General features: G+C 32.8%; 1 protein-coding gene across 7 annotated transcripts in view; it reads right to left on the minus strand.

The window, feature by feature from the left end:
• Window positions 1-713: 713 nt before the first annotated feature.
• DGKB (diacylglycerol kinase beta) overlaps window positions 714-16,475 on the minus strand; it is a 581,858-nt gene continuing 566,096 nt past the window's right edge. For 6 of the 7 annotated variants that reach the window (XM_039862425.1, XM_039862430.1, XM_039862426.1 and 3 more), the window contains one exon: window positions 1,215-1,322. In XM_039862425.1, coding sequence (XP_039718359.1) covers window positions 1,215-1,322 — 108 coding nt within the window. Of the gene's footprint in view, window positions 1,323-16,475 lie in introns of all 7 variants that reach the window. The other variant, XM_039862429.1, reaches the window with a different exon arrangement.

Here is a 16,475-nt window from a genome sequence, read left to right on the forward strand (position 1 = left end):
TAAACATTCAGAATGTCATAGAGATGGCAGTGGAGTAGATGAGGGGGCTAATTGCATGCATGCTTTGCTTCAATGAGCTCAATATTATTACAGGTATCAATTTATTTTAGAAAGGAACTGACACAAGCATTTACTTTCTCAGTATACTTAACTAATCCATTAAAAATACAGACACATATTTATAAAAGACCAAAAAAAGCAAGAAATCAGCTCTTTATATATAACTTCTGTTAGGTTAATAATATTGAACTGTGATTGTGTTGTATGGCCTATTGTCTATGAAAGGTGAGAATTTTAATTATAATTAATGGGTAATTCACTCTCTTCCAGAGTTTTAGTCATCACAAAATTAATCATAAGAATCATAAATTTTCTCCACAATTAATTATGCATTAAAACATTTCTCTCAAGCATTTTTTTTTTCTGAATCTTTGGTGGGAAACACAGTTAATTAGGCACATAGTTTAAAACATCTATTTGGTTACTGGTGTGGTTATGAATATTCTTCTAGATTCACATGCAGAAAGGAATAAGGCTGGTCATACTACCACACTTTACTGCCAAGTAACATGTTTTCACTTATTTCCAGAATTAAAAACAAAACTAAACAAAATAAAAACCACTTTCTATTTTTCAGCACAAGAAAACTTTATACCTGATATTCAAATTCCACTCAGAAGCGTTAAGATGTCAATGAAAAACTATTTGGAAACAGCAAGGTACCATATACAACTATTTAATAAATTCTTTCAAAGAAAAGTTTCTCCTCAAGTCATAGGTCAAAGACTATTGATACACTGATTCTAAAAGGAAAAAGCACAGCAATCTGTGATTACTGATTAGTGCTTATTGATAATGGAATCACACTGAGAATCACATTGCCGTGGTATTTCCTTTTTTATGTTTCACAAGTTTAGAAACAGAAATTGAGGGAGAAATGGGTGGGAGACATAAAAATCAATGGGAATGCATGCAACAAAAATATGCAGTATCACTTCATGTAAACTTCTGCTTTCTTCATGCAAAGATGCCTATAAAAACTGACAATAAATTTTCTAATAGATGAATTTTCAATTAACTTAGTAACAGAAACTGTTAAACCAATTCTATGATTTACATGAGCAGGAGACTTGAAATGATTCAAAGATTTCCAGCATAAGTGTTTCATGGCCCAATTATGCTAATTAGATCTCTAAGAATGAAATGATACAGAATTACTCCTTGCTTCGGTTTCTTGTTCTTTTGACGAAGGAGCAGAACAACCCAGTTTTTGGAGGAGGGCCCATCAGCATTGGAGCTTGGTTCTTGTGTGTAATTTTTATCTAGGGAGAAAAAAGAGAAAGAGAGTAACTTCCAGATTTAATCCCAATTTCTGAGAATCTCTGTTAGGTTAATAATATTCCATGAGTTATTGAAATACCACAGTATAAAATGTAGTTTCAGAGTTTCTATTCTTTCAAAATATTTTTAAGATAGATAAAGATATGCATTTAAACCATATTCTAATACTCAGTGTACTAACAGAATATAAAAAATAACTGAAATCACAATTTAATCATCATGTTACCTCTAACCTCACTTGTAGTAATAACCCCAAACTCCTTGTTTAGGTTACATTATTATCTAGTATAATTTATCAACCATTAGTTATGTGTAATTTATTTAAGGCAGGGAAGGATACACCATTATAGTATTCAGAATTCTAGTTATAGCCAAACATAGAGATGCACTTGGTATCAAGGCAAGCCTTATTTATCTTGCTAATCAGATTGTTTCTTTCTTTCAACACGAATTGTAAGGCTTAATTTCAAAACAATAATTAGAATTGAAAGTCACACGTTAACATGTATAAAAGGTCAGGAATGATGAACCAGTTTTCTAATTTGTTAATTAATTGGTAATAGAATAGAATCAAATATTGAAAAGCCTGCTTAAAACACTTTGAGAGACTGTTCTAAAGCTACTCGTTTTGATTTCTTTGATATAAAACTACGAATCACCTTAAATGAGACAAGCTTAAAGTAGATTATGTCTGCAATTTTCTCTAATTCAAGTCTAAATTAGAGAAGACATTTTGTGAATATATGCTATGCTCAAAGCTAATTGAAAGCAATTATCAAAGTGGCATTTTGTCTGTGACTTTAAGATACATTGTAAGATAATAAATGATTCTCATTATGTAATAAAAAGGTCACATCTTGCCTTTGGGCTAGTGATGCTAAGAGTTTTTCAAAAGCAATCTGAGACATTTTCTTTAGAGAACTGCGACTAATACAAGAACCATCGCTTATTAAATATCAGTTGTCACCTGCATAGCACCCGCATCAGAGATGAGTATTTCTTTCAAAAAGAAACACCACCTCATTAAAAGCTGCAAAAATATATCTCTTAAAGTGCATATCTGACATTTTCAAGTTAAAATGAATATCCTTCACTTGTCATTCACTAATAGTGATGAAACCAAAAAAAAATGTATGTCACGTGGACAGTATCATTAAAATAACTACTGGGGCTTTTGGGAAACAGAGATTTACTTCACAGTCTAGAAAGACAGAAGTATGTCAAAAATGTGGAAAAATGAACAACTTTATTTAACTCTGTTAGAATCAGGTTATTCTGGGAAGATTCAGTGTTTCTTTCTTTACTGTAAAAATAAATTACACCTGTAAAAAGCCAGTAGGCTAAACCAGCCCCTTACTCTCTGGTTATGTAATTTATGTCATTCTATTTTATTCTATTTTATTTTTTTATTTTTATTTTATTTTATTTTTGTTATCTTATGAACTGGAGAATTGATAACTAAATAGTTAAGATGTAAGAATGCATCTATATATGTAGATTGAAAAAGATCTCTACCAGATTTTCTCTCTCAATAATTTGACTTTAGATTACACTGTACCATATGCTATTGATTTTAAACTCCTCTGAATCCTAGCTTTGTACAATATCTAATAAGGCATCATTCATTCATTTATTCATTTCACAAAATTGATTGAGCTCCTACCATGCTTTAGAAACTGTACCAGGAACTTTTAAAAAATAGATAGTGCACAATCTCTGCCCTCAAAGAATTATAGTCAAGTAGGAAAGAGAAATTTAACAAGCACATACAATAGTGATATAGATGCCGAAATAGGAGACTAAGCAAAATGGCACTGTTTTTTTAAACGCTGAACATGAAGATGAATCTTTTTACACAAAAGTGTAACTTTTAAATGAGTACCAGGGAAGCAGCTATCACATATTACTTATATCATAAACTTAGATTCAAATATAACATTAGCAGCAGAAGTAAGAAGGCCGATTCACAGTTGCTGGACTAAACCCTTTAGAGGGTACAAGAGTATTAGGACATGCTGGAAAATAAGATCATTCTTATCAAATTATTAGTGTTAAGATTTCAGAAGAAATATATCATTACAGTCACTTACATAAGGTTAGCATCATTTTATGACAAGCATAGCCAAAATAGCATGAATTACTGTGTATGAGATTTTGTTTGCTCTTCGTGTTTTTTAGGTATTTGAATTTTGATCATGGCTATCTTTATATTGGTAATCCTTTTTTGAAAGAAATCACAAGTTAGTATGCCTTCCAAAACAGCATAGTATCTCATTCAGCGCTCCTGACAGGATGAGACATTTAATTCACGTTACTGACTAATAGGGGGTTCCAGTTTTCAGTTTCTATGCAGAATGACAGCCAGTTCTATTTTTACAATTATTTATAACCCGACATCTTGGTTGTTTAATCAGTCTCATGGTCAAAATACACAACTCTTTCTTTCACTTAACATTATTTCTATTAAAAAAAAAAAATTACATCTCATCTCTTTGGTCTGTTGTTTAAGGAAATGAGAAACAATTGGCTATATTTTCCTCATGACTCTTTCTTATTCAGGGGAGATAACATGGAGGAAGCCAGCATTCATGAAGTGTCTGTTGTATATCCAGGCTCTCTGCATATGTTATTTCATTATAAAATTACACGTCTTTTATATTTGAGCAGACAAAAAAACTACTCCATTAAGGTTGAGAATAATTCCAGTCCAGGTGAATTGTTTCTGTGGTAATCACAGAAAGTCCAGGTGTAGAGACTTAAGTGTAACTTCAGGTTCGGATTGCCCATGTGGGATAAACCTGGTTAAAGGGGCCTCACCAGGCCTGGAGTAATGATTCAGATGCCTGTTTTGTACACATTCCACACTCTTGTATTTTTATTTTTTTGAGATCCTGCTGTCTAGTAGAAAACAACACTGAGTAAGTAGCAGATTCCAAAGACTTTAGAAAGTAGTAAGTTTCAGCAATCTGAAGACTTGAACCAACTTTCAGGCTCTCTTTGAGAGCTTCTTTGAAAAGTCAGGTGGTTACTTAGTTGTTCATCAATGCGTCGGTGATGAGTAAGGCATTTTATAACTTGATTTTGATTATTTAGTTTGGCAGAGAATCTGAGATTATAAATGAGAGAGAGTTGTGGAATCATAAGCAATGGTGATGGAGCTCCTAGAAGTTGGAGTGGCTGCATGAAGGTAGAAAAGTATTGCTTAAAAAATGTCAGATAAATATTCTCAGTAATACAATGTTGTCCTCGTAAAAAAAACTCTTCATTTCTACATATCATCTACTCTTTTGAAAAGCAACAGCAGCAGAAGAGGCATTTCTACTGTCCCATGACTCTTTCTAATTCTGTCTTCATATTTCAAATTAAGATTGAACACATATAAAAATATAAACATGACAAAATTCTATTTCAGTTTCAGTTTTAGAAATAGTCAATATGAAATAGAGATGCATACATATAAAATAGATGAAGGATTTCAAGGCAAAGTTTTCCTATTACACCGTCAGGGTACATATTGTGACAGTTCCACCTCATGACTGTAATATTAAGAATAATAATATGAATAAAAAGTAACAAGATTTGGCTCTTACAGTGTGCTGACCAGTATGCTAAGTGTTTTCCACATTGTTCAATACTATCTGCTTCATCCATCTCTTTGAATTGCCCTCCACAAAACTCAACTCCCATAAAATTATTATTGAAGAGTGTAGAATTGCAGTATAATTTCATAAAAGGGATAGAAAAAAGGGTTTATTTCTCCCAGCAGACAGCGAACAGTATCTATTCCCATTAGACATTTATGTTGTCTCCAAAGGCCTTCTTTAGCTCAACTAAAATCAAAGGAAGAGAGGAGAACACGTGTGGCCCAACCCACTGGTATTTTTTTCCAAGTTCCCTATTTCCTCTCTTTGACTATTCCCATTTATTATAACAAGAAATATTTCTCTTCATCAGGTTATCTGAACAACCTGTTCAATATTCAATCCCTGGAGACCACCTCTACACACCTGAATGCTTTATCAAAGCATTCTGATAAGATTAAAACAGAGGTGGATCTATTTTCCCTTCAATGAGTTCTCATACCTGTTAGAAGATAATTTTTTCTGTAATTTTATTTTTATATTATTTAATTTTATCCTCTGAACAACCCTGGGAAGTCGTGTCAACATCCTTAATTTACAATATAGGACAAAAACTTAGAGAGGTTCTATAACCTGCATTACACAATTCATGTTGGTAAGTGCAAGAACTGGGTTTGAGAGCTGACTCAAATCTCCCAACACTGCTCGTTAATTCCCATCTCTGTACCTTTGTGCCAGTTATTGCCCTGGAAAACCTTCCCTCTCTTTTCTGCCAAGCAAATTTCGAACCCTGTCCTGCCCAGAGCAAACGGCACATTATTGTGAAATTTCAAAGCACAGAGATAAAAACGAGATTTTAAATGCCCTCTGAGAGAGAAAAAAAAAAAACAGGTCACTTACAGAAAAATAAAAATCAGCATGGCATCAGGCTTCTCAAAAACATTAGTGCTAAAAGAAAATGGAGAAACACCTGCAAACCCCAGAGGAAAAGATAATTTTATCTTAGAATTCTATACTTAGTCAATGTATCAATTAAATGTAAGGGTACAAAAAAGACATTTTCAGTCATAAAAAAAGATCTAGAGAGTTTACCTTTTGTATGCCCTTTAAAACATATTTGAGGAACAAAAACATATTTGAGGGTGTTCTCCGGCAAAACAAATGAGTGAGCTAAGGAAGAGATTCAAAAGACACATGATCATACCGATAACACCAAAAGCTGGTGAGGATGTGGAGCAACAGAACTCTCTCCTACATCGCTGGTGTGAATGCAAAATGGTACAGCCACTTTGGAAGACAGTTTGGTAGTTTCTTACAAAACTAAATGTACTCTTATCAAATGATCCAGTGATCATGCTCTTTAATATTTATCCAAAGAAGCTGAAAACTTATGTCTGCACTAAAATTTGCACATGGATGTTTAGAGCAGCTTTAGTCATAATTGCCCAACCTTGTAAGCAACCAGTCGGTGAATAAATAAATCAACTATAGTAGATCCAGAAAATGAAATATTAGTCAGTGCTAAAAAGGAATGAGCTATCAAGCCACAAAAGGACATGGAGGAAACTTAAATGCATATTCCTAAGTGAAAAAGCCAATCTGGAAGGGTTAAATACTGTATGATTCCAACATATTACATTCAGGAAAAGGCAAAACTATGTAGACAGTAAGAAGATCAGTGGCTGCCAGGGGTTAGGGGGGGAGGGAAGGATGAATAGGTAGAACACAGAAGAAATATTCCATATAAAATTATGCTGATGAAAATATGGCATTATACATTTGTCCAAACCAAAGACTTAGAATGTACAACACCAAGAGTCAGTCATAATGTAAACTATGGACTTTGGGTGATTATGATGTGTTAATGTAGATTAAATGATTGTATCAAATGTACCACACTGGTAGGGGATGTTGATAGTGGAGAGACTCCGCATGTGTGGGATTGGGGTTAGGTGGAAATCTCTATATATTCCTTTCCTTTTTTCTGTAAACCTAAAAGTACTCTAAAAAATTGCTGATAAAAAAAAAAGTAACAGATGGTACAACTGAGACCCAAGACAATAGATTTGCAATAAACTTAAAAAGAAACCTGCAGGGAAGGGCTTCTGCCATATAAAAAAGAGGAGTGGGAATAATAGATAAATTGATATGGTGTAGCTTTAAAAAATGAGAATTACTGTAACTTTGCAAAGGAGAAAAAAAAGAGATTTTAAAAGCTTTATAGGAAAGAAAATGTCATTGGTGTCAATGCTTGGTTCTCCAGTTCGTTTGTTTTCATAATATCAATGATTATATATTTTATACTGACTTAAATAAAATTATATATTTTTTTCAGAAGCAGAACAGCATAATAATTAAGAATCAGACTGCTTATGTCTACCACTTCCTACCTGGAGACTTTGGGCAAGTGACTATGATTCATTTCTCTCATCAATATTGTAGAAACTTTAATATAGGTCTATTTCATTAGTTTCTTGTAAAGACTACATGAATCAATGTGCACAAAATGCTTAGAATGTCACCTGGCATGTAAAAATCACTCAGTACATATTAACTATTAGTAAGAGTTAAATAGAGTAATGTAAGAGTTTTAAACCATGTTTCTATAGCATGAAGTAGAATATACCTAAAACTAATGGGTAAAAAACAAAACAAAACAAAACAAAACAAAACAGTAAACTGTATTGTTTATAGATAAAGAATAAATGATTAGAAAAGCCAAAGAATTAAAAAATGGACCTGGTGAAACAGAAGTGATGGGACAGAGGCTGTCTATTTTTCTTGCAAGTCTATACATTTTTTAAAGATGCATATATTGATACAAATATTTTAAAAATTAAAAAAAAAAACCTCTCTACAGGTAATTGTCTTGCACTCTAGTGTTCTGTTTTCCAAATGTGGTCCACAGACTAGGATTGTTGACATCATTGTTATAAATGGAGCCTCCTTGGTCCTCCCCAGACCTTCTGAATCAGATTCTGCTTTATGACAAGACCTCCAGGCGATCAATATGCACGATTAAATTTGAGAAGCCCTGATCTATTTGTCATTATACTTTTCCTCCTAAGACTTAAGACTAATAAAATCTGTTGATTGACTGACTGACTGACTGTGACTGACAGAATGACCAGCACCTTCTTATGCTCACCCCCAAAACATATGGTTGAGAGGTAATATCAATGGAAATAAATAACTTAATTTACACAACTATAATTAGCTTTATTGCTAATCTACTAGGTTCCAGCTTATTTCAGTTTAGTGCTGGAGATTCCAAGTTGAATGAGATTTTTTAAAAAAGCATAATTGATGTACTAACAGTCTCATGATGATAACATGCAGTAGTAGGGTGTGATATGCATTGTGCTACAGAGGTAGTCTCAGCGTTCAATGCAAGCACAAAGCAATGCCATTTAGATCATGGTGGAAAGACAGGACATCATTAAACCTGAATTTTAGCAACATCACTCTGGAAGCATACATCAGAGGCCAGATGCCCTACCAGAGGCAGGGAGATCAGATGGGAGGTTAATATAATAATCCAGAAAAGAAGCAAAATTAACTTAAATTATGGCAGTGGCAGATTTGAGAGACATCAGGGCGGTACAACCTAGGACATGATACTAGCTGATTGTCTGTGTGGAATATTGGAAAAGGGAAAGATTTTAGTATGACTTCCATGCTTTTAGCTCTGCTTGTTATGTGAGTGGTGATACTTTTATAGAAAGAGATGCATTTTTGGCAGGGGTAGGAACCAGGAAGTTGGTGAACTCAGTGTTCAGTGTGACATTCTGAGGGAGATGTTCAGTGTCTTTTTGATATGTAGGTCTGGTGTTCAGAGGAGAACCCATTCTGAGACAGATGCAGACGTGATGAGCTTGCAAATTATATCCACTTAGAAGAGATTACTTAAGGATAGTCAGAAGAGGTCAGACTATGCAACTGGGGGACACAGTCATTAAAGGGTGAAGCAGAGAAAGAATGTCATTCTATGAAGGAATCTAAGCTACTAGCCAGAGAGGGAGGAGAAAAACTAGAAAGAAGCATCATTATATAAACATTTCTAATCAATCTTCACTGTGGCCTATTCCTCTTCTATTGAGAGAGTGAAACCATAAAATTGCAAGTGTCTAGGTTAGAGTTGTCTCAGTATTTCACTGTGGTTTGCATGTAAGTAAGTTACTCAATTGCTTACCCTAATTCTAAATCTAGAAATCATAATATTTGAGAGTTATATACTGCAGGATGTTTAAGTAGTTGTCCATGTTATTCAAAGCTTGGCAAGCATTTTCTGTAAAGGGCTAAATGGTAAATATTCAGGCTTTGTGAGCTATGAGGCCTCTGTAACTACTCAACTTTGCCATTGTGGCACAAAAGTATTCATATACTTTATGTAAATAAGTGGTTGTATCTGTGTTGCGGTAAAACTTTATGCATGGACACTAAAATTTGAATTTCATATAATTTTAACATTATAAAATAGCATTCTTATTTTGATATTTTTAACCAATTAAAAATGTAAAATTAAAAAAATCCTTAGCTCTTTGGCAATACAAAAACAGGCAGTTGTCCGGATTTGGCCCAAAGGGCATAACTTGTTGACCCTTGATGTAATTATAGTCAATTCTGAAAATTACATCTGGAATTATGAGGCATACAGTAGAAGAAACAAATTTTAATTTAAAATTATGATTTAATGGGTCAATAGCTAAAAAAATGAATGAAAGTACAAATAATTTCATATGGCATATTTTTGCTATACTGAGTGCCACCATTTGGAATTCATTCTGTGAAAATTCTGAACCAGTTTTCCCAATTTGACAATGTATCAACTGATCAAATCTGGCTTAAATGCATAGTCTATTACCCTGTGCCAGGGTGGGCTTAATAATGTTGCTCTTAGAAAGTACCTCGGCAGGTAGCATTTTACTTTTTAAATATTCTCACTGTATCTAGCCAATATTTTCTTTCCTTCTTTAACCTCTTTAAGGGTTTATTATCACTGGATTTATTCAGCTACCTTAAAAATGAATGAAGTTTTCAGAGCAAAATAAATGCCATAAAATATCTGTGGGGAGAGCTTAATTTAGCAATTATCTGGAACATTAAAAGTTACCTAGCTTGATTCTGGAATAAGATCGTCTCCTTCCAATAATGAAAACCATTTTGAATTCGTGTGTGTAGCTGAGCCATATGACAGTGGGAATAAAGAGCATGCTAAATTTTTCAGGTCCATAACTGCCAAAAAGCAAAGCAATGAAACATAACAATTTTCTAAAATCTCTGTGCCAGCTTCTTTATGATTCTAACCATTATTTTCTGCAATGATAGTAATTTCCAAGTTTAATGTATAAGTCTTTGATCTAACATCAAATCCAGAGAAATCATTGAGAAGAATTTACAATAAATCTTTGAAAAATGGGCTTGAGAGGTTTATTTGCTGATGAAATTTATAGGAATTTTAAATATGTATGGTAATGAAAAAAGAGAAATATTTCTAAAAGTGATGGGCTATTTGGCCACTCTGTAAGAGAAATATTCATATCTGGATTTGAAATCTATTTTAAAGATATCAATTTGGTTCTCTCATTCACAATATTTTATGGTTGTAAATTGGTTGCCAGAGGTCAACTTAAAAAAAATCTTTTTATAATTTCCATGTCTCTACAGAGAAATTTAACCCACAACTTTAACCCAGTAATTGCTTTTCTTTTCCTAGGGCCTCTACAAATCTTTGGTCATATGGAAAAAAAAAAAAAAAAAAAAAAAAAAAAAAAAAAAAAAAAAAAAAAAAAAAAAAAAATAATACTCAAAAAAATTCTCATCCTTGACTATAACCAGAGAATATTTACAATATTCACTACTTGTGGTTCTACTCTTCTTAATAAGTAATATTTCATATATTTTCCTTATGTAGTCTTTTCATAGAGCATAGGGGTTAAGATCATTGGCTTGGGACTTGAGGCAAGGGTCTGAGTGCCAGCTTGGCCACTGGTCAAAGCATCTCCCATTTTTGAGCCTCAGTCTCTATTGACTAAAGGTATAACAATATACCTACTTTATAGGACCACTGCAAGTACCAAATGAGACTATGCATGTCAAATATGTGTTTAATAAATGTTACCTACTATTTTTAGTGTAATTATGTTTATTTAGTACAATAGAGAACTCATTTCGCTAACCTTTCTTCTCTGAGACAACAAGGATTTCAGGATTCCTTGGGTAACACTGGGAGATAGCATATTATGGCCATCTGCCTTCTCTCTGTGGAGGCCAGAAGCACCTGGTAGCATTCCAGCCACATGCCAGGTTCCACTTCAACCCAAAGGAAAGATTAGAAAGAAATCCATGTGGCACATTTACTAACTCACAGAAAGAATGGATTCTTTTTTAAACCAAGGGAAATCAATAAGCACATATTGACAAATTATGAAAAGAAACTTCTTTAATGATCCAAATTCCTAGACTCAGCTACACCTTTGCCTATTTGGAGTATCATAGAACAGACCTTAAAGACTTTCTTCCAATTTAAACTATTTCATGGTAATCCAGTAAACATTTTGATATGAAACTCATAAAAAATTGCCATCATGTCATGTAATGATAATTGATGTTCCTAACAATGTGCCTAGGATATATTGATTGGGGAGCATAACTTAGTTGAATTTAATTGGAGAGAAAATAATATATTTTCCAGATTCTCCTTTTCAAGGACTGTCCTATCATTTATTCAATTGTTTAAGCTAGAAATCTGAATCATCCTTGGCACTTTGTCCTTACCTCTGATAAGCAATCTATCAATTTTAACCCTCAAATATTATCTGTATTTCTTGATTTTGTTTTTTTGGAGGAGGTGGGGGTACTTCTATTACCACCACCCTAAGGCCTGAACAAATGAAGGAGTCTCCTAACTAGTTATTGCCTTTCCTTCCAAACCGTTTCCACCCAGAATGATCTTATCACCATAAATCTGATCACATCACTCTCCTGCTTAAACTATTTAGTTCTATATGCCTCTTAAACTAAACTAAATAATCTTACTGTGGGCTTCAAGGCCCTGCAGCTCTGATTCTCACTGAATCACCTCTCTTACCCAACACCTCTCTTCCTTCTGTTCCACGTCTATCATGTTATCTTTCACATCCATGTACATACTATGCTCCTTCTTACTCTATGCTATTTCTTCTGCATAGGACACTCTTCCCCACCTTTATACCTAGTTATATGCTCCTTATCCTTTAGTTCTCAGGTCTATTTTGAGTTCCTTTGAAAGTCTTCTTAGACCTCCTTCCTTTGAGGAGGTCAAATTATTTTATTTTATTTTGTCATAGTACCATAGTACCATGACATCATAGTACCACAGTATCATAGTACCATGAACCTTCTGTTCACAGAATTTATATCATTACTGGAATTTCATATTTATATGGCTCTTCGAGTAATATATTTCTGCACTGAGTTCAGAGGTCATGTCTTTTTTTAAATTTTGTTTTGTTTTCTCTCCATTATTATACTCTAGGACAAAATGTCTGCAGTTTATCAAGAAAGAATTCAATAATCACAGACTTTCTTGACTTAGCTTAGATGGAAGAGTTGTATTATCTTTTTAAGTTTTATTTATTAATTTAAGAATCATGTCTAATAATATCTATTTTTTTCACCCCATAGAATTGTCATATGGATAAAACAACATAATATGTAATCATCTTAAAATATTTTTGTCTCCTCAAATGAAACATGTGTAACTATGTTCTGACTCTTCAAGGAGATAAAAGCAATGTTATTAAATTGTACTCAGTGTATTTTTATTAAGAATTTTTAAATTCAGATTTTTATTTGAAATTTGTAACTCACCCCAGGAACATCTCTATGAGACACTAAACCCTGTTCTCTGGTAGTGGATAAGAAGGCTTGCTCTTTAAAACTTTCAACAACAGTTTGCTGCTCTTTGAGGAAAAGCTTAGAATATGTTAGCTATATTTTCTAATTTTAATACAAAAAATCAGAAGAAATGAAGAGCCAGATATGTTATGACCACAAGGCATATGTGGGAGGAATGTCAGGCTCAGACCTTGCGATTCTGTAATTTGTATTCCCAAATGAGAGACCTCTAACTACTCTGGAAATAATAGAATTTACTATTATTAGTCTAATGATGTCCATTGACTGGGAGACTACCCATTCTAGAGAAATATATTCAACGAACTAATGATATATATAATTGGTCCTCTTCAAAGCTAATGACAGAATTCTGTTAAGTGTATACAATTTGACTGCTTTAAAATGTTTAACAGTCCTGGATCAAATCAATATAAATGCAGGAAATATTATATACTTGATATATTTCTCATTTCAATTTTTGCCTTTCCTTGTTTTTGGACAGTGTGCCCAATTTAGGTTAGAAGTTCCTATCAAAAAATACAAAGATGAGAGACACTGTTATATTTTAGCTGAAATGAAAAGAACTTTTCTAAATTGAAACTTATGACTAGATTAATTCAGGTTTTAAAATGAAGAACAAAAGAACAATTTAGGTTGATTTCAAAATATTTAAATAGAATGTATTAAAGAAAAGAACTATAAAAAGTAAGCCTAATTATAAATAACATGTTTGGAATAACTTTTTAAATATAATGGTAAGAAAAATTCTTTAAAATATTTTTGTGCAAAATGCAATCAGATCTAATCAGTTTGGCATTAATTAAGCTCTAATAATGTACTTCAGTATCTCTCCTAAGTACTGTGATCCGTTTCTCCTTCATCCAAGTCGATTTGTGCACATTACGTTGTCATCATAATTTTAAAACATACTGAGAAAATGACAGAGCTGTAAAATTAAAATAAATGATTAATGGTATTTTTTTTCATGTTTTGTACTAATAGGTATTACTGAGGCTTTAAATTAATAGAGCTGTCAAGCTCATGGGTATTACAGATCCAGCAATGAACCAAAATGGAAATTATACATTCCACAGACATCTAAAGATGACACTTTGGAATATTTTAAATTTTAATTAGAAGGTGAAATTGTTTTGTTCCTCGTAACCACAGCAAATTAATTGGAAATTAGTCACAACCAATCCCTTTTTTAACAATCTGAAATGAAGAGATTGGTGCTTTACACCTTAACATTCTTGTTTTGGGGCCAGAAAGCACACATGCAGTAAATTGCATTGTCAATTACAAAAAAAAAAACCAACTGTTGTGAAATTAGAAAAAATTATGCACAGGTAAACAAAACTAATTAATGCATAAGTAACAGGGGAACACATAAAATAGCTCCCAACTAAACACTAAAGTGCCAGTCTTTGAAATAAAATTAGGGTTTCAGAAGTGCAAATTTATGCAAAAGTATTTACCAATGAAGTCGTAGGTAAAAAGATGTTTTTAGTTTCTGTTTTATTTAACTGCTTTTGGACTCTCACTACCACTCACACCTTAAAAAATATACCCATGGGACCAGCAGTCTGCTTATTCAAATATGTGTCAAAATGGCAGAAGAGTGTTAGTTAATTTTCTATTCCTCAAAATATCAAGATTTAGACTCATTAAATAACAAATGGTGGTATTTCCTTTTTTAAGATTTATCCTTATTCTGTATTTAAATGTTAGGCAAAATGTAATTTCTATGCACATCAGGAAAATATTCATTATCATCATCTACCTGTTAAGCATTCTCCAACTGATAATTTACAGGTTACCCTTTCTCCTTCATCACTAAAAATACAAATGTTCCCTTGTCAGCCATTTTGCCCCTCTTTAAAGTAAGCCATTAGACCAGCTTAAGATTCCTTGAAAATGGTGTGTCTACAAACTCAGCAAGTGTCAAGTTACAAAAGCTGTGTAACTTTTAATGAGAAAATAATACTCTTATCAAATTTTCAAAACAAGACTACTTTCCAGGAAATCAACCTGGTGCACTCAATATGATTTCATACTATTTAAAGTTAATTGATTTAATTAAAATGTCTTGGGAGATTCAAAGGTGTGGTAAACCTGTAGATAACTTTCACAGCACTATTCTATTCTGGATGAGTTTTAATATAATTTTCTTTTTAGATAATTAACAAAGATGTTAAATGGTATGGTAAAATAATGTCCTTTTCCAAACTGAGCTTATCTGTAAATGATCATGGTAAAACAATAAAAGTCACTGCTACCTTTTTTGTAACACTTTGGCTAAATCTCAAGAAGATGTCAATTTTTGTCCTACCATAATAAAATAAGATGAGTTTAATTTTTTTCCCCTGTATGATTCTGGATAACAGGGAAGTTAATCTAAACAATGAAAAAAAGAGAAAATTCAAGTGTGTTAATAAATATAATACTTAAAAATATACACTTATAAATAAATATACACCATAAAATAACTAATACATTCTCAGTATTGTTATAATGTGGAATATAGTAATTTTCAACAACCCTTCAACACTTAGACTTCTAGGTGGCTAGTTTTAAGAATAAAGAAAAAGTTTCAAGAAGATTTACTTATTCTCTGCAGTTCAGAGGTCACTGACATAAATACAAGACCTTAGTTTCTGGCTTTCATTCCTGTTTTCTACCTATTGGGATATACTTATTTTGCATAGTAATTTCCTTAAGCAGTTTTTCCCTCCCTCCTTATGAAAATCCCATAAAACATTGCTTTCAAGGAATGAAAGATATTTTTAACCTCAGACTATATTAAATTTCTGTACAAGTGCTAGAAAAGTTGACTATTTCAGTTGTAGAAGCCAGTTTGCTCAAAATAACTTTTAAATATTAAAACCTAGAATGGATTTCAAATAAAAACCTGATATACAGAAGTTTTAATAAAATGGTTCACCTTCTACAATAAAACAGTGGTAAGGTTGTATCCTTTCTAATCTGTGTTCAGTTCCTTGGTCTGTGGGATCTGTTAATTTAGTAGTAGGCATAGAAGACCCACCTACCATAAAGATAAGCACACTCCAGCTATTTTCCTATTTCTTAAAATCATCCTGTTCTTCCCATAAAATTTTCTATGTACTGTTTATACTTAGGCTTCAGTAACTAGTTGTCAGAAAACACAATTCTATCCACAATTTGCCTTTACAAATATTTACTGTATCCTTAGCAATCAAGAGATATATAAGCACACAAACTATGGGAAAAAAGCAATCCATCCAATAACATTATATTTTCTAATGTAATATTAGATGAAATGGTAATTTAAATGATATTTCCAAGTAGAAAGGGTTTTCATGGTATTCAACTTTACAAGTGTGTTGAAAGGAACATTAAAACAATCTCGGCTTATTTTGCTTCCCAACTCTAAGTGTCGTATGCTGGGTTTGCTGTGGTTAGAGTTGCTAGTTAAAGTGCCACGGAGTCTCATTGGCCTGGTTGCCTTGTTTTACACTGTGCTCCTTTACTCAATACTATACTTCAGATTCACTGTACTTCTTCTTCTGAACCTTTTATCCTTAGGCAAACAAGCTTAATGAAGCAATGGGGAATGGAAAAACATGTTGGGGAGTGGAAAAACATGTTTGGGAGTAGAAAAACAAGTTAGGAACAGTCTTAGTCTTATAACTC

The sequence above is a fragment of the Pteropus medius genome, unplaced genomic scaffold (assembly GCF_902729225.1).
Source record: "Pteropus medius unplaced genomic scaffold, Ma_sr-lr_union100, whole genome shotgun sequence".
Classification (NCBI taxonomy): Eukaryota; Metazoa; Chordata; class Mammalia; order Chiroptera; family Pteropodidae; genus Pteropus; species Pteropus medius.